This window comes from Aquila chrysaetos, chromosome 21 (genome assembly GCF_900496995.4).
Source record: "Aquila chrysaetos chrysaetos chromosome 21, bAquChr1.4, whole genome shotgun sequence".
Lineage (NCBI taxonomy): Eukaryota > Metazoa > Chordata > Aves > Accipitriformes > Accipitridae > Aquila > Aquila chrysaetos.
This window is the reverse complement of record NC_044024.1, coordinates 15155365-15177990: the sequence shown is the minus strand read 5'-3', so window position 1 is coordinate 15177990 and position 22626 is coordinate 15155365. Positions and strand designations below refer to the sequence as shown.

The 22626-nt window shown below is 42.3% G+C and overlaps 1 protein-coding gene across 3 annotated transcripts in view; it reads right to left on the bottom strand.

Moving 5' to 3' along the window:
• Window positions 1–451: 451 nt before the first annotated feature.
• Window positions 452–22626, bottom strand: part of AFF2 (AF4/FMR2 family member 2) — a 350925-nt gene continuing 328750 nt past the window's right edge. For all 3 annotated transcript variants that reach the window (XM_029996601.2, XM_029996599.1, XM_029996600.2), the window contains exons 19-21: window positions 21528–21577; window positions 14625–14839; window positions 452–10136 (exon numbers count right to left, since the gene is read on the bottom strand). In XM_029996601.2, the coding sequence (XP_029852461.1) occupies window positions 10015–10136; window positions 14625–14839; window positions 21528–21577 (387 nt within the window). In that variant the 3' untranslated portion in view covers window positions 452–10014. The remainder of the gene's footprint in view (window positions 10137–14624; window positions 14840–21527; window positions 21578–22626) is intronic.

Here is a 22626-nt window from a genome sequence, read left to right as displayed (position 1 = left end):
TCTAGTTTTGTCATCCCGGGAAGCCCCTGGGGAGGAACGTGCTCCCGTGCAGAGGGTCAGCGCGCCGAATTGAACCGCTTTAGTCACGCTGGAGCCTTGGGCTGCTTGGCAGCAAGCGACCAAAAAAATCCTGCCTTTGAAGCCCGGCTCCTTTGCTCTTTAGGTTGGGTTTGGGACAGACAGGATTTAGGCTGCTGTCTTCCAGCTGAGGCCCCTCAGGGATGGGGAAAACACACTATTGATCCTGTTACCTCACAGCTGGTATCAGCACTACATTATTTTCTAACATCAAGTCATTTTAAGTCTCCGCAATGACACAAACACATTGATTAAAAATTAAAACCAATGACAGCTCTCCCACAAACAGTACTTACTGTACCATACTTATTGTATCCTGGGAGGGGAATGAGAAAATAGCAGAAGACAGAATAATTTATAGTGATAAAATGGGTTACATTTTCATAAAAATTTTATTTTACTTTTTTTTTTAAATAATTCAATGCACTGGCAGTATAATTAATCCCTCTATGAGAGACACAAATGTACCAGTTCAACCAATATTATTTATACAGAGACATTGTGTTTAAAAACAACAAAAGTACATTTAAAATGTTTGTACATAAAGTATTACTGTTATTTCTTTTTTTCTGAAGAAGGAACAAATGTAAACAAAATGCATAATTGTGCAACACGTTGGAAATACAAAGCAAAACAGGCAAGATACAATTTTATACATATAAAGCAAAAGAAATCAAACTTTTATAACTATACAACATTTCAGTAATTGCTTGACATTTTAACAGTTACCTTGGTCTGTACAAAACATCTTAACTTATACTTAAAACTTTACAAGAATAACATGCTTGTTCAGAACAAAGACACCTTGTGGAATTGCAATGATTATTGATATGATATTTGCACACATGAGAAAAAAAAAGGCTACTTCAATAGCAAATAAAAAGTAAGAATGCAAGGTAAAGGGCCATTTAGTAAACCATAATCTAATTCCAATAGCTAATTAAGTTGCACTGCAATGCAGAAATTATTAAATCTGACTTTTGCTGGAAGACCATAAGGTCATAATGTTGCTCTATTTCCAGGAACCAGAAGAAAGCATATATAAATTTTCCTGATATTTTGGTTAATTATACATGCGCGCGTGCACACACACACACAAACAAAAGAAAAAAAAAGGTGGTGGTGGGGGAATAGTATTTGCCACAACAGCCAGAGACAGTGGGCAAGAGAACACACATACTAGACTACTCCCAACAGGGCTAGGTTAAAAAAACCAAGACAACTAGAAAGAGCAAACATCCACTGAGTTTGCTAGGATTACTCTTCCTGAACCTTAGTTGTATTTTGCTTTTTTTCAGAAGACAGGAAGCAACTTGAATTTAATTGAGCCTTTTTTAAAATACTGGGAGTACCACAGCCAAAGACAAAACACAAAGCAAAGGAGAGCTCAAAGCCAAAGCAAAAAATAACCAGATCTTTTGACTTGTTTTCATATTCTGTGACGATATGTCCTAGACCTTTTGAATGTGGGTTTTAAAAAAAACCAGCATTTAAGATTCAGTAGAAGATATGCAATCCAGAGGTGTCAAAAATACAGACAGGAATAAATTATACAATGTTTTATGGAATTACAAGGACTGTCAGCTTGGATAAAATGTATCTAGTTTTTAAGCGTCCTCAAATGATACATATGGCTAAAATTAAACTCCTGATTGCATTTACCTAACATATTCGGTGCCTGATTCTGCAATCTGTGTGCTGAGCACTAATTTACGCAGTTACTCCTATGGACTTCAGTGGAGCAACCTGCCGATTAGGATGCTCAGGGGCAGAACGGCAGAATTGGGCCTAGATAAATATTTGCCATGACTTTTAAACGTACAAACCCCATTTGGCTTAGAAAAACTACTTTAGCCTGCTGCAGTGTCTTTGAACTAAAGTAACAGATTCCATCTCTAGACTGAGAGCATTTATGACACGTTTGAATTTATTTGCCATTTTTCTATGCAAGCTAATGCTGATGCCAGTAAATATTTAAACTCAGAGGTAATGAAATTGCAACATGCCTTTTAGTTAAAACCAAAACATATGCAAGCCTAGATGGCAGGCAGAAATTACCCTCCAATTCTTTTAGCAGGGATTATCTGGTGCTGAATCAGAATAGTTCAATATATACTCAGCTTCAGTATGTATTTATAAAGCTGCATTAGGGCATACAGCACAGTATGAAAGGGAGAGGACTAGTTTTTCAGCTGGTGTAAATCAGCACTGACATCTACGGAGCTACTTAGAGGCACATCAGCTGAAGCTTTGGCCCACAGTCATCAGAAACGTACAACCATCATTCACTCCATATGTAAAACTCTCAGCGGTGGAAGTGCAGAGTGAAAGTGTAATCGACATCAGATAAAAAGCTGCTCTGTTACTCTAGTTTCTGATAACGCTTTTCCAGACTGTGTGGTCTAAAGCAGTTTTACGATGTGCTCTATACTGCATAGCTTTGCAAAGTACAATATTTCCTTACAGGCAAGGATTATGGTACATTAATCATTTCATTGGCATGATGAGTAAAAAAGGCATGATGATAAAAGCTTTGGGAGTTTATATGCATAGAGATACATTGGCAAAAATTAGTCTGGGGTTAGAGGGTTTGCTCCTTAGTCTGTGCATATCGGATTAACTCCACTGACATCAGTACTCCTATACCAGTTTACACCAGCTGAGGAACTTGTACTCTACCTCTGTCATAAATAAAGCATGTGTGTTGCTACCCACTATTCAGTTAATTCATAAATTCCAGGGTAAATGCCTCCTGCCAGTGGGTCAAAGCTTCTTTATGTCCGTAACGCCACGTTATTTGTCACTGAAGTCAATGGTGGTTTCCCTGAGCAAGGGCTGAGTCAACATATGGTCTGGTTGAAGAGCAAGTCTGCTTGCAGTTATTCCAGCACTAGTCCAGAGACCTTGAACTAATTTCAGCGGTGTGAGTGCTCAGCCAGAACAAAAATGGGTGTAATTCCATTGAATTAACTGGGTTAATGCAACTGAAGTTCTGGCCCAATAAACTTAACTCCGGTAGTGCTATGCCATTTTCGTTAACCAGCTTCTCCTTTGATAAACAGTGCTCAGCAAGCTCTGTAAGACTTGCATGATAGCCATATGACAACAGAATTTGGTCCCATGAATACAACAAGCTGAGCCAAGTTACTTTACATTTGCTTAGCTCAAAGTTTGGTCCATTGTGGTTACAGTTGTCCATTAAAACAATAAAATTCACTTCAGAATCTGACTTTCCTTCTAATTCAGAGAAGGAAATAACTGAGTAGAAATCAGGGCTATCTCCACTTAATGGGTTTTTCAATGGAATTACAACAGGGTGACACTCACACAACTGTGAGTAAACTTATACTCAGCACAGAGAGCTTACAGAACTTGCATAGAGGGGAATTCAGTTAAAATCAAAGAGGAAAACAAGTCTCAAACAGCTGCATCATCGACGCACATGGCTTTTACCACTGGCATCAGCAGGACTCAGCTAGAGTCCTGTAAGCACGAGTGGTCCTGTGGACACTACAATTTAAATTGCAATTCTGCATACAGTGAATATTGCCTTAGTTTTATGATGTTACTACATGCACTGCTTCTGTCAACTCGTGTGGCGTTTCCAGATGCAGTGCAAGTAAAGGTAAGTGCTCAAATCCAAGTCCCATCCGCAGCCGCACAGGACCAGGACCTAAAAGCAATGCAGAGCCACAGCTCTGTTGCACCCAAGCGGTGGGGCTGGGGTCACTCCGTCCTGTTGGGCACGGCACTGGTCCCCCACCGTGTCTCCTGCACACCAATACCGTGGCCACGGCTACGTGGGGTTTCACACTGTGCAGACCTGTAGTAGCCCAACACCCTGAGCAGGCTGAGGGCTCAGGGAGCTCTGTGCGGCTCCACAGCCTGTCGTAGGCAAGGTCAGGTCTTTTCTGCGGCCTCTCTCCAAAGCACTGAGTACACACATCGCTACTTGAGTTGGCCGCTGGGTCCCTGGGCTTGGTCCCTGCTGGAGTTGTAAGGGAAAAATGGTTTAACTCGGCGGTGACTTCAGGGCAGTGACAAGCATTAGCTCTTTGTGACATGTGGTGGCGCCCTGAGGTGGATTAAGGAATTGGATGGGATGGTGCCGTATCTGGATTTTGTAGGATACCATGGTATAGGTGTTATTTTGCAGGACATATCAACAGTAATGAACCCCCTTTCCCAAGAAGTACACACAGGTTAAATTCACAATGCCAGACCACACCAACTTGCCCCGGTTTCTTCAAACCACTCTTCACATCTTTACCGTTGCCTAATATGATTACAGGGTCAATGAGCTGCCTGAGATGTTGCTACATACCCTGTGGTTCTGGGCACAGCTTATCTTCATAGTATTTCTGTTGCAGTGCCTCCTGATGAGGCCAGGTTTGATTCTCACCTGACAGCAGTTTTATGCAGCAACTCACCTGCACCTGAATTTGGCCTCATTTCTACCTGTAGAGCCACGGGGTCCCCCTGGCTGTACACAAGATCTGAACTCAATCTCTTCTGACTTCAACAGCTACCACCATGGGTTTAAACTGGCGTGAGATGATCAGCATCACTGATCTTGGAAGACAAAAGAAACAGACAAAACATCTTTGAAACAGAATGGCTAAAGTAAAGCTACCGAGTCCATCAGAAAGGCAGGTCTGACAAGAATACTGCAGAGAAGATGGCTACTCTGTAAGTCAGGCAGGAACACTTTGCATTCAGTAGCAGGGAGGTTTCGATAATGAAGGAGAGCCTAACTGAGCTTTTACCCTATACATATAGGCTACAAAATATCAAATGATATACCTAACATATGTCACTATACCTAGTGAGTATCTGTATCTCTCTCTCTCTCATTAGACAATACAGAATGCCTATACGCATTGCTGTGGTCTCGTTATATCAAGTCCAGGAGGAGTATTAGAAATAGAGGAATTGAGCCCTCCCAACATTAACAAGACTTATTTTATTCGTATTTATAAAACAGTATGTAAAGTAAAGCTGGCAGATGTCATAAGGACAGTGGACTGGTTTCTCCTCTTCATCCCCTTTGCCCCATTCCCAGTGCACTCCAGTGAGGTCGGGGAGATGCTGCGAGAGGCAAAGGCCCTTCGCAATGACACCTCGGTCTGCGGCCCTGCCCACCTATAGGACGTTTCTACGCTGGGTTCAAAATGACAAATTAATCTTCTTCGGTGACTTGTGAAACATTTTGCCTTTCTTAAAATTTCAGGACGCTGGTCTATTGCAAATGAGTTAACCTTCTGAAAAACAGTACGTTGATAGCATATTCAGTTTTGACACTGACTTCAGGGACTACAGGACCAAGATGACAGAGCTGTTGCTACTTTTTGTCATACCTTCATCGCCTGCAAGGAGACAACAGATGCAAACAGGACTATACACAAACTACAGAGGAACGCTTTAATAATTCTGCTACCACTCAGCAGCGGTAAGAGTGTTTTCTCCTTGCAGCTATTGCATCTTTTTTTCCTGTGCTATGAAGTAATGAGCAAGGACCTTCTGCTGCAAATCCACATCCAAATCCATACATGTGTACACACACACGCATGCACGTGCTTGCTTCAATACTGCGCGTAGTGGAGTTTCTCCTGAACTCAAAGCAAAAAAGTATATTAATACCTAAGTCAGAATCCTTACCAGACTCATTTTTGCTGTCTTTTAAATTGCACTCACAAAACTAATCATTGGATTTAGACAGCATTAAATACTGATAAAAAATACAATGAAAACATTTCTTCCAAAGTACCTAAAAACTTGTCAGTGAATCTAAACTGTTACAATGGAAGAACATCATAAAATCTGTGAAATTAAAAAGCATAGAAATTAAGGTCCAGATTCAGTTTCTCAGATTTTGTTTCTTTAGGAGGAATGAAGATCTTGATCTTTATTCTTAAAAAAACCCCCACACTGATATCAACAGACCTGTCGCTATTTTTCAAAGGAGGTAATTTATAAATGAGACAACATATTCACAGAGAGACTATTTAAATGACTAAAAGTCCAGAGACCTTGTAAGAAAAAGTGAAATTAAGCTATAAGAAGCAAGCTGTGAAAGTTGCCACCAATACTATCAACAAAAAGGCTGTAAGCTAAACCAGAATGACTGAAAAAATAAAGGTAAGACAAAATAAAATAAAATAAAAAGCACAAATACTGGGGTGAACTGTTTACACTCTTAGTTTGCTACGAGTGGGAAGAGCGATTCGTCCTTTGAAAGCGGCCAAAGGAGCATTGCTAGGACCAGTGACCAGTGACCAACGGGACATGGTCTAGGGGAACATGACCCATACGGGATACATCATCTCAGGCTCTCCCTCCGATCCCTGCTCTCGAGGACCCAACACACATCCCATGCCTACAGATACTCACTGCACTCAGAGCAGGATATTCTGCCTGCACATTGTCAAATACTTCACTTAAGGCCTGCTGCAGCTCTTGACATGGAGGTTAAGTGCTATGTAAATGCCTCGCTTGAGCACTTAGGACTTTGCTGCCCTTGGATCTCGTACTGATGGAGCTCCCAAATGCTTGCGTTTAGCCCTTTACTGGCACTCTCCCTTCACTGCTGAACTACTGATATTGCTTCAAACGTCCTGAAGCATGGGACACAAATGACAGTCTTGTCAGCTCTGGCAATTTTTTATGAAGCTTGGTGTCCTTAAATCCCAGCTGCAGAAATCAAGAGATTACATCACTGTCCCAGTTTATCACTGTTAAAAACAAATGTGTCATTTCTGGCCCTCGGCATGCTTGAAAAATGCCTGAAAACATGTCATGAAATCAGTCTCAAAGCTCAGTATCCAGAAGGCAATACAAGAACCAAAACAGTTTATTTAAAAAAAAAAAAACCCACCATGATTTGAAGCCAATCCTGTAATTTTTGGTGCTTGGTTCATGGGTTTGAATGCCTGAAGTGGGCAGTGTTAAGAGCAGACATAGCAAACGCCCAAGCAAACACATGCTGCTTCCCCATGGATTGAAACAAACAAACAATCTCATTTGATTAACTCTGCTGGAAGTAATATTTTAAGGGTAAAATGATTCCACAAAGATGACATGTTCGCATTTGAAATGAGATGAATATAGTGCCTGTAAAAGTGCAATAATCCTTAATAACTAACCCAAAAGAAGCATCATCCCCAGGGATAAGACGGTAATTCACTCTCCATATTTAATTTGTTTCTAAGCTGCTTTTGAAACAAGACTGCTAAATAGGAAGTTGGCTTGTGATCCTAGACTTGACTGCTGGACTTATAATCATGCCATTGATTGAGCATACATTTCAAACTAAGTCACAGGATACAAAATCAGGTGGGCTAATTCCTTAAGCTGTTTAAGCAAAAGATTGTGAACACAGGGTAAATTCAGAGATAGGAGTCTGTTTACTGGGGGAACAACAGGGGAAAGATAATACATTGTCTTCACTGAGTGACTGCAGCTAACTCTTTGTACAGTCTTGTGTCCGAAGATTGTATTTCAAGACATATCTATGCTTCATAAATGCATGGAAGTCTAGGATTTCAGTCTACATTAAAGGAACAAGTGACGACAGTGCACTTAATTAGACTAAATAGTTACTGATTCTCATTAGTGAGATCTTGCAAAAAGAATGGAAAACACCGGCTTACGACAAAACCACCCCAACACTACTTCATCTCAAGTACTCACCCTGTTCAAGAAAATGAAATACTTCAAGTGTTTTGTTTTCTTTTTCTTAAAAAAAACCAACCAAAACCCACAAACAACAACCACCTTTCATCTACATTTCTGAATAGTTCTCACTGTTGTGTTTTTATTCATTAGCTACTGGGGCCAGAATCAGCGTGACACACACTGTCTGATTCACGTTTCAGCCGTGTTACTGAAACCCTCAGAGAACAGATAAGGGTGTATCGACCACTTCAGGAACAGGAATGTGCAGATAATACAGGATGTGCATGTTCTGCAAATGTCCTTTGCAGACAACCCTAAACTGGATGATTTCTCTAATTACGCACCTTGGCTACATTTATAATACAGTCTTCTGGAACAAAATATTAGGAAGTATTGATTTTTAAGAAATGGTAGTACTACAGGGAGCTAATATACAACAGCTACAGTAATGTTTGTCTTAAATGTGCATTGGGCAGAGTCCTTAAACTGCTTTTATTGCAAATATCCAAGGCCTGCTCTAAAAATCATAACAGTCTGAACCTTTTAAATGCAAATTTGTCCTATTTATCTGGTCACAACCCAGTGAGTAGAATCCAATAACTCACCAGATTAAAGGATATACAGGATTATATAGCAGAAGGTAATTGCAATTAACTAATATCTGGATGGCATTTAATACACATATTGTATTATTTCAATGAGATGAGACAGAATAATATTTACATTGCTATGAGCATTTTCTGTTTATAGAAATCGAATTTACAGTTCAGTAAGGTATGCAGGCATTATATCAAGAATGAGATGAGACCACTTAAAGTCTTGTGAATTATTGATATAAATTCATTTTGTTTTGTTTCATGCACCAGCGCTTCTTGCAGTGGCACCAGAAGAGCAGTGCAGTTTATAACAGGGGAAAAAAACAAGAGGAAAGAGCAAATGTGAAATGGTGTAATTTATTCACAATTGCTTTGAAATTCTATCTGAATTGTCTCATTATTATTCACGCATTAGAGGAATGGTCCAAAACATGACAGCATGGGTAAACAGATGCAGAGCTTGGAAAATAGGTAATCTGACTGAAGTATTCATGGCCATTATTAAACAAATGTTATATTGCTTTTGGGTAAATCTGGTGATTTTATTTAATTTGACATTCTTTTCAAGATAGCAAGATAATACTGTTTGTTTCTAATGCTCTGAAATGAACAAAACAGGTGAAAATTGATGACACATGGAATTATAATGTTTCAACAGTAGCTGGTTAGTTAAACTTCTAGAGAGTTTCATGAAGAATCTGCATACACTTATTAATGGACTTTTACATACAATATCAATGCTTAGAGTGTAGCGGTCCTGTTAAAATCTGCTTTCACTGAGTCACTATGCAAGGAGAGATTGTTCTATAAAGAAAAATCTTGGATGAGTATTTGTTTGAGACTAAACAGTAAAACTGAAAGAAAACTCACAGATTTAGTATAGGAATGGTAGATAAGACTATGAAAGCTAATATTGTGAAATTGCCTAAAACCTGCAATAAATTCTGCTGCCTACTGAAATTATTAAGCCAACAATAAACAGGAAGAATGGAATATCAAAACCTCATTGCATAGTGTATCATCGTTCTTTAATGAGGCATTCCTTCAACCTTTTACCTCTTAACACCTTTGGTGATCTTACATTATGTACCTGTAAGATATTCAATGTTCTCTTTTAGAGATTAAGCCTATAGGAAGTATGAAATCTTAGGAATGTACTGTGTCAGGTAGTGATGCCAGAATTAAGCGTCGGAAAGCTTGGTTCAGGTTCAGAAGACGACTTTGAATGAATAGCTATAACTTCTACTAATTTATTTCAGAAGGGACTTCTCATATATACCCTCAAATATTTAAGACGCTTTGTACTATTTCTCAGGAATCCATATCTTCTCAAAGTGCTTTTTTGTTTTCACTTGAAGGCAGCATGGACTTAAAACAATACTGCAGGGAATGTACCGTTCCATAAAGCACATAAGGATGGCAGGATCCAGGAGACACAAGGCATAGAAAATTGTCGAAAATGATTAGATGGTACAACACATACTGCTCTTTGAGTCATAAGTTCCATTTATGGTGACTTCTACTTCCAATAGATAGGATATTAAAAAAGGCAATAAAAATGAAGTTACATGAATAAACTTCCAGAAATGAGTGGAGTTCCACCAGTGATCGTCTCTGCGCTGGTAGAGGTAGAAGAATGGGGATGTTATGAACAGGGCAGCAGTCACTACAACAAATGAGCCTCAATGCGGAGCCAGTGGAGTCCTTGGCGAACGTAACGAACCAGATTGGTCATACTGCTGTGTTGTGTTAAGGGTCCCATCACTGAGTCCAGGTCTACAAAGAATTCTGGAATACACAAGAAACAGAAGTCATTGTTTCAGGCAATGGTACAGAAATACATGTATCCATGACTTCCCACTCAGTAGCAGCAGCGCAATTAGTAAGTTCTCAAGACTTTGTGAACATAAGCACACAATCAGTAGGAAAGAATTTAAACAAAGGCAACAATACATTTAAACAGACCGAATTAGATTATCCATGCTGGAAGTCAACCACAACATAGTATGAGCGGTTGCCAATAGTCTTCGTCAGCTCTGAAGATCTGCACTTCAAGATTTCTGAGCCTAGGTTTGCTGATGATGGCATGATTTAAATAGCTGGCAATAAACTGTGGCATTTCCTTTTCCATGTTGTACCCTCTCCTGGGCATGAAGAGCTAGTCTGGATCTTGCAGAAGACCTTGGTTGCTCTTTTCCCCACCCTCCAATTTGTTACTGCCATTGCAGCAGTTTTGGCCCTCTGCTCATCCTGCTGCAGCTGCAGGCCCCAGAGGATGTGTGTGGGGTGGGAGGGAATAAGGAAGAGGAGAGAGGGAACCCAGCAGAAAAATACCATCTAGGAGATGGGAACCTATAAGGGGAAAGAAAAGACGGGTAAGGCCACTGGGATCAGGTGTTGGGAAGGGTTAACAGGAGGCCACTAAACAGAGTGCCATAGTTAGGAAGCATCACACCAGTTTACTTTATGCCATGTGTTAGATGCTCTCTGGGTGAAAGACTAATGCTGTTAGGCCCAACAGACCTTTCCTAATTGCTTTCAACGGAGAACTGGTTTGTGTCCTCTATTCTCCCACAGCTTGTCTTTCCGCTCACTAAGGTGCAGGCATTCCCACATACACAACACTTATGCTATATTTAGGTGAGTGGGAGCCCACTCATTTAAAGTCCCTCAGAGCTCAGATAACAACCAGCAATCACACTAACCGGTGGCTGAGCCCTTACATTCTCACCCTATCTAAAATCCAGTGCGTGGCACTCAGCCAGCTAACACTGTATTGGCTGCAGTTCGGGAGAGCAGATGCGGGTACAAAATCATTATCAGTACTTTCTTCAGCAAGTAAGTGCTGCTTTGAGGTCTTCTATCCAAGTATTGACAGCCTGACCCTGGTCAGCTTGGGAGCTACAGCAGTATCACAGCACAAAGTGATTTGGCTGGAGGCAAGCATAATGAAAGCTTAGGGCTATCACCAGTTGCGTTAAGATGCTGCAGCCAGCAGTTACTTTTAATCTTCCTTCCTCTGTCTTTTATTCCCCTCCTCCAGTGTAAAATCAATACATTTAGAAGTGAAATAACACACTGCCTTGCTTCCATTCTGGAGATCTCTTTCTAGGCTCAAATAAATAATAATTGCTGTTAACACTGAGAATTTACCTTTAAAGCCTGATTTCAGTTTAACATTTCTTGAAAAAGCCACAAGCGCTGAAGCCACTTACTAAAGAACAGGCCTTTGTCACTACAGAGCTGATAGTTTTCTACTGTAGAGAAAAAGTGCTGCTAGCTTTGGAAGCTTAAAAAAATTACCTGATTTTGTAAAGTCAGCTGAGAGTTTGATGTTATAAATGGTGAACAACTCTCCAGGTGATCCAACACAAACCAGCCCATGGATTGGCTTTGGGAAGTCTGCAGTTTAGCCTGGCCTGCTACAGATGCAGAGTTTATGACAAACTCCATCTATTCTCCCACACCCTCTAAACTCTATTGACCAGAGGTACACGGCAGTATGTTCCCACTTTCCTTTTCAAACCAGATCAGCTTGGCAGGTCACAGTTCTGCTGTTCTCCCTCTTGCTATGCCTTTTTATTTCAATGGCACATCTTTTGTCAGGCTGACAAGAAAGGCTTCTGTCTCCTGCTCTGAGCCAGCTGGACATGAGTCAAGTCCAAACTGGGAGCGTGCAGGCATGCTCAGAGGAGCACAAAACCTAAGCTGACAGCCGTGGACAAGGGGAGGCTGCGCAGCTCCTACAACATGGAAGAAATCTCTTGTGTCTGCATGGGCATGACCTAAGAAACATCTATGACAGCAGTAAGAACCAGAGGCAAAGGCTACTAGACATTACAATGATGGGACCACCTTTTTATACCCATCTCTATTAGCTCATCAGGGACATGTTCTCGGGCAAGATGTACCCTGTGATTCAGAAGACAACAGACACAATGAGAGCTGACCACAAGGGAAAAAAAAAACAAACTAGTTACTAGATGTAATTTTTTCAAAAAGAAAATTCATTTTTATCTTAAATGTGGGTTTCTTGTGGGTTTGTGTGTGTTTGTTTTTTGAGACCATTCTTATTTCAAGGTGGGGAAAAAAAATAATCTCATTTTTTATGATGAACTGACTGCCCAAACCCCTGAGAGAGAAGCCAAGATATCTGTCTTTTACCTGGGACTCAAGGCAGAGTCTGGGCTTTGCACCTATCCCGTTTGGCGTCATGGGGCATTTCTGAACTCACAGTCCACACGCCAGCGTACCAGAGCTTGGGCACTGGAACAGCCAGTCCGGCTGGCAAAGGTGGATCAGAGATAGCTATGGGGAAAGGGATGAGTCCTGTCCCAGACAGCAAGATATAGCTGCTTTGAATTATTTGAGAGATGCAGATGACATCTACTAAAATAATTACAGCTAGGTTTCATGAAACACTAACATTTCTCACATCGAAGTGTCTTAAAGATATCCTTCTGTAAATGGAACCTGTCATGTGATATGATGAAGACCTGCAGAGTACCACAGCAGTCCTTATACACTTTTTTGTTACACCATGCATTTTTCAAATTGCAGTTTAATTGTGTGTAAGCATGCAACTTTAAATCAAGTATTTAATTAGAAATGAGGTATCTTTCCAGATGAAATGTAAAGACAGACATGCTATAGCATGTATGAAACTCTGATCTCTCTCCAATGGTTTATAATACTTAAATGAAATTTGAAGTAACATGAACTTTCCATTCCCTGTAACATGGCTGCAGTTTGTGAAACAAGATAGGAAAGAACAGGGCACAACCCTAGATGTCTTGCTCATGTGAGACACCCTTATTCATGCATCCAGTCCCACGGAAGTCAAAGCGGCTGCTCATCTGAATAAAGATTATTCCTATATGGCTTTGCAGAATCGGGTTGGTTTGATCGTAAATCAAAATGAGAACAAAGAAGAGCGTAGGGGGGAAAATGCAGAGAGAGAGTCAGCAGGTTTTTTCTCATCCAGCTCTAGGACTGATAACAGCAGTGGCTGGGTACATTTTCTGTCTGCTGGCTGAATGCCTGAGCTATTTTGATTCAATACCAAGTAGAACATTTAACAACTCCACAACACACAGGGCTAATTACAAGATTATCGCCATCTCTTTCTCCTATCAGAGCATCCTTCTGCATTCCCACTGTAACATTCTGCAGTACATTTGACAGGGAATCACTTTCACATTTTGTGAAAATGGATGCAGCTATGGAAAAAATCCAAAATGACTGCACTGCTACTAAATTAACCAATGCGAACAAAGGCAAGAAGCAGTGGGGAGGACTGGACAGAACTTCTATTATTGTTCCTCATCCAGGGATAGATCATTATGACCCACCATTCAGACATAAAACTCTATAAATCTCAAGCTTAGTTTCTCTAAATCAGTGGAAATTTGCCACTGACATTAATGGGAGTAAGATCAAACTGCATACAGTGAGCACATTTGTCAGGAAAAGTCAGCCATCTAAAATCTCAGTATAATTTAAGAGAATGAGCCAATTCATGATGAGAATATTTCCCAGTTAGGCCGTACACCTCTAGTGTCAAAGAAAGCTTTGTCAATGATTTGTGCAAGCCCAAAGCTGGAATCTGAATAATTACATTATCATAGGGAAGTTCACAGCTGGCCAACAATAGGCCAAATTTGTCCTTTAGTTACATCTCAGCCACTCCACTATACTCAATATAACCCAGTCACGAACTGCTTGCCAGAACTCCTTTGAAATGACTGTGGTAAAGACTTACATTTTGTTGTTAGGAATAAACAAGCAGATTTGCAATCCAACCATAGGAGAGTCAAGGTCATGGCTTTCAGTGGACATCTCCTAATCGGACTCCCTGCATAAACATAACATCTAATGTTTCCTTATTATCCTAGCTCACGTTTTAATAGTCTTAAACCCGTTGACAGAGCAGTCTGAAAATAACCTCGGTGCTCTATGAGAAGCTGAAACTGTGAACGAATTTGCAGACTCAAAAGCTCTCATCACTTGGGGCTCATGTTCGCTAAATTATTTGCCAGCTGCTCTGGTAACCCCGTGTTCAGCGTGTGTTACACGTCCCCCCTCTGTGCTTGACAAGAGAAGACACACGTTGGCTACAGTGACCAGCAAGCAGATTTGGTCTGTTTGCTCAAGCTGTCACAGTTGTGCTCTTAGACGCGGTGGTTCTGGGTCCAATTCCCAACAACGCCTACGAGAACAGAAAGCAAGCTAAAGCTGATGAGCCAAAGGGGACAAAGAAGAAGCCGAGTGGGGCACCTTTGTTCTCCTTAGTCAGCTTGTCAGCCATGTCCCAATGCTCGTAGCTCCGCAGGACGTTGTTGGTGATGTTGACGTGGCTGGCAGCCATGTGGTGGATGCGCTGAGGGATGGTGATGGTCCCCGCTGAGGAGGAGCCGGCGGTGCCCGCGCTGCTTCCAGCAGAGCTGACGGGGGACGGGCTCAGGGACATGGGCGATGGCGTCTCTGTGCTCCTGCGAGAGGAAAAGGGAGAGTGAGTCCCCCTCACACACACCACTTCATTGCCCTCCTAAATGCACTTGAAAAATTAACTCTGCACCCCAGTCAGGGGAGAATGAGCAGTAGTATCTCCTGGTTTTATGAGAAAGGAGAGCTTATAAACTGGGAATGACTGAAAATAAAAAGGGATTTAATTCTCCCTATAAATGAACTGTTATTTAAAAAAAAAAAAATCTATCATAAAAATAGAGCAATCTTTCAGAGAAAGAAGTATCTCATAGCTGTAATGATTTTTCTACCTGCTGCCAGAAGCTGCAATGGCAGTTAGAAAACACTCAATGTGCAATATTGGCTTATTATCAAAGCATTTTGTGGAAACCACAATGACAGTTTGCTCCAAATACAGTCACCACAATAAGTAAAGTGCAAGTCTTAAAAGCACCCTGCAGAGCAGTATTAGGAGCTGAGGGTACTGTAGGATTATGAATATCTCTATAGGATTCTTTAAGACTGGCTATGGAGATTTGTTTCTAATTGTCTACAGTTCATCCACACAGTTTTGTACAGAGCAGTGTTTTAAGTTACCTACTTAGTGCAGCACTAGTGTTCTAATATAGATTTTCCTTTAATTCTAACACCAGCAATTAGGAATCACCTGCTGGCTGCAGGCAGTGTGGAGGTCAGCACAGCAAGCTCATGTTTAGAGCTGTGCAACGCTGAATGCTCACATACAGATACTCTCTTAGAAAATTTATAGAATCATAGAATCCTTTAGCTTGGAAAAGACCTTTAAGATCGAGTCCAACCATTAACCTAGCACTGCCAAGTCCACCACTAAACCATGTCCCCAAGTGCCACATCTACATGTCTTTTAAATACCTCCAGGAATGGTGAATCAACGACTTCCCTGGGCAGCCTGTTCCAATGCTTGATAACCCTTTTGGTGAAGAAGTTTTTCCTAATACCCAAATAAACCTCCCCTGGCACAACTTGAGGCTGTTTCCTCTCATCCTATCACTTCTTACTTGGGAGAAGAGACCAACACCCACCTCGCTATAACCTCCTGTCAGGTAGTGGTAGAGAGCGATAAGGTCTCCCCTCAGCCTCCTTTTCTCCAGGCTAAACAACCCCAGTTCCCTCAGCCGCTCCTCATAAGACTTGTGCTCTAGACCCTTCACCAGCTCCGTTGCTCTTCTTTGGGCACACTCCAGCTCCTCAGTGTCTTTCCTGTAGTGAGGGGCCCAAAACCGAACACAGTATTTGAGGTGCAGCCTCACCAGTGTTGAGTACAGAGGGACAATCACTTCCCTGCTCCTGCTGGCCACACGATTTCTGATACAAGCCAGGATGCTATTGACCTTCTTGCCCACCTGGGCACACTGCTGGCTCATACTCAGCCGTCTGTCAGCCAGCACCCCCAGGTCTTTTTCTGCCGGGCAGCTTTCCAGCCACTCTTCCCCAAGCCTGTAGTGCTGCATGGGGTTGTTGTGATCCAAGCGCAGGACCCGGCACTTGGCCTTGTTGAACCTCGTACAATTGGCCTCGTCCCATCGATCCAGCCTGTCCAGATCCCTCTGTAGAGCCTTCCTACCCTCAAGCAGATCAACTCTCCTGCCCAACTTGGTGTTGTCTGCAGACTTACTGAGGGTGCACTCGATCCCCTCGTCCAGATCATTGATAAAGGTATTAATGAGAACTGGCCCCAATGCCAAGCCCTGGGGAACACCACTTGTGACCGGCCGCCAACTGGATCTAACTCCATTCACCACAACTCTTTGGGCCCGGCCATCCAGCCAGTTTTTTACCCAGCGAAGAGTACACCCATCCAAGCCATGAGCGGCCAGTTTCCCAGGAAAATGCTGTGGGAAATGGTGTCAAAGGTTTTACTAGAGTCTAGATAGACAACATCCCCAGCCTTCCCCTCATCCACTGAGCAGGTCACCTTGTCATAGAAGGAGATCAGGTTAGTCAAGCAGGACCTGACTTTCACAAACCCATGCTGACTGGGCCTGATCACCTGGTTGCCCTCTACGTGCCACGTGACGGCACTCAAGATGATCTGCTCCATAACCTTTCCTGGCACGGGGGTCAGACTGACAGGCCTGTAGTTCCCCGGATCCTCCTTCCATCCCTTTTTGTAGATGGGCGTCACCTTTGCTAACTTCCAGTCAACTGGGACCTCCCCAGTTAGCCAGGACTGCTGATAAATGGTGGAAAGTGGCTTGGTGAGCACTTCTGCCAGCTCCCTCAGTACCCTTGGGTGGATCCCATCTGACCCCACAGCCTAGTGTATGTCTAAGTGGTGTAGCAGGTCACTAACCATTTCCCCTTGGATTATGGGGGCTTTATTCTGCTCCCCATCCCTGTCTTTCAGTACAGGGGGGTGGGTACCTGGAGAACAACTGGTGTTACTATTAAGGACTCAGGCAAAGAAGGCATTAAGTACCTCAGCCTTTTCATCAGCCATTGTCACTATGTTTCCCCCCCGCATCCAATAAAGGATGGAGATTCTCCTCAGCCCTCCTTTTGTTGCTAATGTATTTATAGAAACATTTTCTATTATCTTTTATGGCAGTAGCCAGATTAAGTTCTAGTTGGGCTTTGGCCCTTCTAATTTCCTCCCTGCATAACCTCATGATATCTTTGTAGTCCTCCTGAGTTGCCTGCCCCTTCTTCCAAAGGTCAAAAACTCTCATTTTTTTCCTGAGATCCAGCCAAAGCTCTCTGTTCAGCCAGGCTGGTTTTCTTCCCTGCCGGCTTGTCTTTTGGCACATGGGGACGTCCTGCTCCTGTGCCTTTAAGATTTCCTTCTTGAAGAACGTCCAGCCTTTCTGGACTCCTTTGCCCTTCAGGACTGCCTCCCAAAGGACTCCGTCAACCGGGCTCCTAAACAGGCCAAAGTCTGCCCTCCAGAAGACCAAGGCAGCAGTTCTGCTGACCCCCCTCCTTACTTCTCCAAGAATCAAAAACTCCATCATTTTGTGATTGCTATGCCCAAGAGGGCCTCCAACCATCCCATCACCCACAAGTCCTTCTCTGTTCACAAACAACAGGTCCAGCGGGGTGCCTTCCCTAGTTGGCTGACTCACCAGCTGTGTGAGGAAGTTATCTTGCACACACTCCCGGAACCTCCGAGACTGTTTCCTCTCTGCTGTATTGTATTTCCAGCTGACATCTGGTAAGTTCAAGTCCCCCATGAGAACAAGGGCTAGTGATTGTGAGACTTCTCCCAGCGGCTTATAGAATATTTCGTCTGTCTCTTCATCGTGGTTGGGTGGTCTGTAACAGACTCCCACCATGATACCTGCCTTGTTGGCCTTCCCCTTTGATTCTTACCCATAAACACTCGACCCTTTCATCACCATCGCTAAGCTCCGGACAATCAAAACACTCCCTAACATACAGGGCTACACTACTGCCTCTCCTTCCCTGCCTATCCCTTCTGAAGAGTTTGTAGGCATCCATTGCAGCACTCCGGTTGTGCGAGTCATCCCACCATGTTTCCATGATGAATTTGTTTCAGTCAACAAGATTAAGGGTTCCAAAAATCTCTTCTCTTGCCCCCATTTGGAACCACTTACCTAAACAAACGCATTCGATTTGCTGTGGAATACACTTGAAACACAGGGCTGAAATGTTCCCGGCACTCTCTGCATGAAGCAAAGACACCAAAACTCTCCGGACTGGGATGTTGCAACCCCCTCCTTGACAGGCGGCCACTGATGTCTCATGCTGTGCAACAGCATCAAGCTCACTCAGACTCATTATGGGCCTGATCCAAACCCCAGGAGAGAAAGGCTCCTCCTCTTGGCTTTATAAGCCACCGTCAGCGGTCCCGAACATGAAGCGTGGGCACAGACCTGCTGTGCTGATACCTTGCAGGTGCTGTGGGACAGACTACCACCACGGCACAGTCTTGGGCTGAAAGGCATTTATGGCAACAGCTTTTGCTGCAGATTTTCCAGCAGTGCCCTGCTATTACCTGTGCTCAACAACAGGCTCCTGTGATACATTCTTTTTCCAGAGCTAGAGACCACGTTAATTCAGCAGCTAGTAGTGTTTTACACAGCTTATGTGTTATAGTTTAAGCATATCCTACGGCACAAATGTTTTATTTTTAAGTCTCAAAACATCCTGGTTACTTGACACGCCACAGTGTCTTTAATGCACAGAAGAGCTGAACTATACTAGATTAGGTCTGGGAGCAGTTAAAAATCATAAGTATCTGAGGAGACCAGGAGTATTTTGTTAGAGCCACTTACAACAAGCTGACGCACTTCTGCCAAATAAAGCACATTGTTCATTGGATTTACCCTGTTGTGCACAGCCATTATTACTGTGGTGAGTCTATTAAATCTCTCTATTTTGTGCTTTCTGTCGCTAGAGGTGGGAAACATTTCTGTAATGAAACCAGGGAAAATTTGTTTCATTGCCAGCCTGGAACTCAGGCCAACTTTGTAGAGGTTCACAGCCCTTTCAAACAAAAGTGGCCAGAAATTCCAGTAAGCCAAGCTGAGATTTTCGATGGTTTGAGATCCTGAGCAGACTACACTTCATGGCAATGGATAAGTTTTTGCTTTGTTCACAAAAAGATTTAAGAACACCCTGCTGTCTCCCCATTCTGAACCAGGCTGCTGATCCATCTCCAGTGGTACCATACCCTGATGGTGCTTGGTCTCTCCTCTGTGGTGTGCAACTTCTCTTCCCATCTGGTACAGATTTGCAGGGGAATAAGAGGAAACTGTAGAGCGTGTAGCCCTGGGGAAGGCAGAGCACATTCTGCCAGTGGCAGCACCAGGTCCGAGACAGTCTTTGGGGCCACCAGGAGATACCTGAGATATGCGGCAACTCTGAGCCAGCTGGAGGGCTTTTCTTCTAAGACTCCAGACAGAGGGGACAGAAGACCTGAGTGTGGACTGTGGACTTTGTGTGCTGGGTCATAGGTGTCATAATAACACCCTTATAACAAGGCCTTGTCATGTTCAGTTATTCTTACATGTCAAGTGCTTCCTTCTCTGAATAAAAGAGAGAGATGTGCACTTTCAGAGCTTTACTTCCTTATCTCCAAAGTTAGTGGGAAGAGACTGATCAGCTGGGTGTTATGTTAGAAGTGATGCTGACCTGAATGCTGGGTTTCTGCTGCCTACCTTGTGGCCAGGCAAGAATTTTCTCCTCCAGTCAAAACCCACTGATTCTAAATCCTGGGCACCTAATCAGCTCCTTTAAATAGCAAGGGAGATGTCATCACCTGCAGAGCACACACTTCATAGGGGTCTATTATAGGACGGGAATAAAAGGATAACTTCCGCTTCATGAAATTTTTAGGTATAAGCCACTTCTTAAGGAACAAGAGAGGTGTAATGCTCCAGTAGTCTATTTCGGCACTAAAACTTTATGTAAACCTTACTGTATTTTTATTGCAATACAAGGTTTCACTGACATTTAAATACCTTGAAAAGCTGGCACATATTGAATAATTTAATTTAGTAGTTGCTTTTCCAATGTTAAAATATCTTTTCAGTTTTTATATAAAGTGATTTAGTATTTCATCACTTTAGTTTGTGTTATAATCTATACTTAATTACCTATACACACACATGTATTCAAAATAATTTTGTGTATTTGGGGTGTGTGTGTAATATATACACCCCAAAATATTTTGAATTATCTAAGACAATATTTTCCTTTAAGCAAAATGTTGGAATTTTTGGTTTTGCACTGATTCAGAACAAAGTCTTTCTGAAAACTTCAATTCATTGTGTGCTAAACTTCAACCCCTTCTACAGTTTTATTACTTTGTTTCCTTGGAGCGTCTAATAGTAATTTCTTCTTATGAACCACCAGAAAGAGACCATTAACAATAATCATTTTCACCTAGAATTCAGCCTACTCAAATAAAGAAGGAAGGACAGGTAAAGTCCTTCTCCTTTGTTCTACCTGTATTTATACGCGTGGCCAGGAGAAAGGAGCAGGAGAAATGTGTGTCACGTGGCAAGAGACATTGCAAGATAAAGGCAAGTTTGCAGCAGCAATGCACCTTCATTGAACAGCAGATCATAATTGCATTACCCTGACTTCATATCTGAGGCGAGGGTGTTTTAACGTTAGTATAAAGCCACTGATAATTGGTTGACTAAGTGCCTTCACATTTTCACCACTATTACGCCTTCAGTTTTATTAAACAGCACTTACCATATATCAATGAAATATTCATTGGTCTTTCATTACTGAACGAATCATTGAAAAATCATTGCAATGAAGGTTAACTTTAGTTTGGCTTCCTGAAATGACATGGTACTTGCTAGCTAATTAACAGATATCTTTATGGCCTTCATTTGGCTTGAGAAGCAAACTGTCAAAGAATTCAGCACAGACCCACCACGGGTGATTTTAGACTTAAGAGGGCTTTGCACAAAGACGAAGGTGTGTTTCAGTTCTTCCTTCCCACCCACACTGGATGGCTCACATGGGTACCTGATTTAGCCCAGTGGGATTCCCTCAGCCCCACGAGCCCAAGGCAGCTGTAAGATCAATTTTGTAGCCCAGAAGAACATTTTCTATCTGCTGCATATTTGAAACATACCTGTAGCTCCCAAACCACTGAGTCATGGCCTGTCCTTTGCCTTTAGAGGCACCAAAACATTTCCCCCCCTCTTGGAACCACTTGTTCTCAGACAGAAGTACTCAGCAGAAAATACTCACTTTCCATTGCCGCCCCAAGGTGAGGGGGCCTGTGAGGCTTTTGAAGAGTTCTGTAAGCACAAAACCAAAATGTAAATAAAGGTGATGCAAGTACATGAATAGTGATGACACAAGGCTCAAGGCTACCTGTTTTCGTTGCAAGAGCTACAGTGCATGTAGCAGAACAGCTCTGCGCATCAGTCCCATAATTAAATGGCTGGTGGATGATTGGTAGGTTCCAACCAGTAACTTGAAAGTCACTTGATGAAAGAGGGAATATAGTAAAGTTCCAGTAAAAGCAGATGTAGTTCACAAAGACGTGGTTTAATTACCACTGAAACTTATTCTACAAAGTAAGTTCTTCAGAGTGCAAATGACCTCTTATCTTTAGGGGGAGCTGCAATCTTTTAATAAGAAACAAAAAGAATCTGGATTGATGCCTTAATGAAATTAGTCCCTCCCAAGTTGCTAGGGAAGGTGGATTGGGATTCAGATAGTAGTAGAAATAAAACTTCTAGTAAGGATCTGCTTGAATGCCCTTGTTTTTATGTATTTGATTTGCACAAGTTGACTTTCCTTACCCCCTTATTCATTCTGCCTTTCACGTCTGCGCAGCACCTTGTACAACCCTGTACAAAAAGATTGCCCAGCAACAATAAAGCCCAGATTTTTCCAGTCTTGCTCAGACTGGGTGGTATCTTATTAGTTCCCATAAAAAGTGGTAGTAGCAGGGCTGAAGTTATCTATGTGTGCTTTCTGAAAACAATCACTCTGAGCTCCCTTGCAAAGAAGTCAGCACGCACAGTGAAAATTCAATCAAATTTTACAAGTTCTCTGCAAAGTATTACCGTCATTATTACAAGATTATTCTGGTTACTGTAATCGCTATTTTGCATGTGAGGCACAGAGATTCAGTGGAGCGCAGAGCAGCCCTGGGCATGGCCCAAGGTCACACAGCTGACTCTGGGAGAAAAATCCTACCCTTGACTTCTAAACCACAGCTAAACTTGCCAAACAGTATTGACCAAAGCAGAAAACACTGTCCAAACCATGATACTGGCCTTGCCTGTATGTTCCTATAAAGCATGCCACTGTGTTTCATTAAAGATGTGAGCATGAA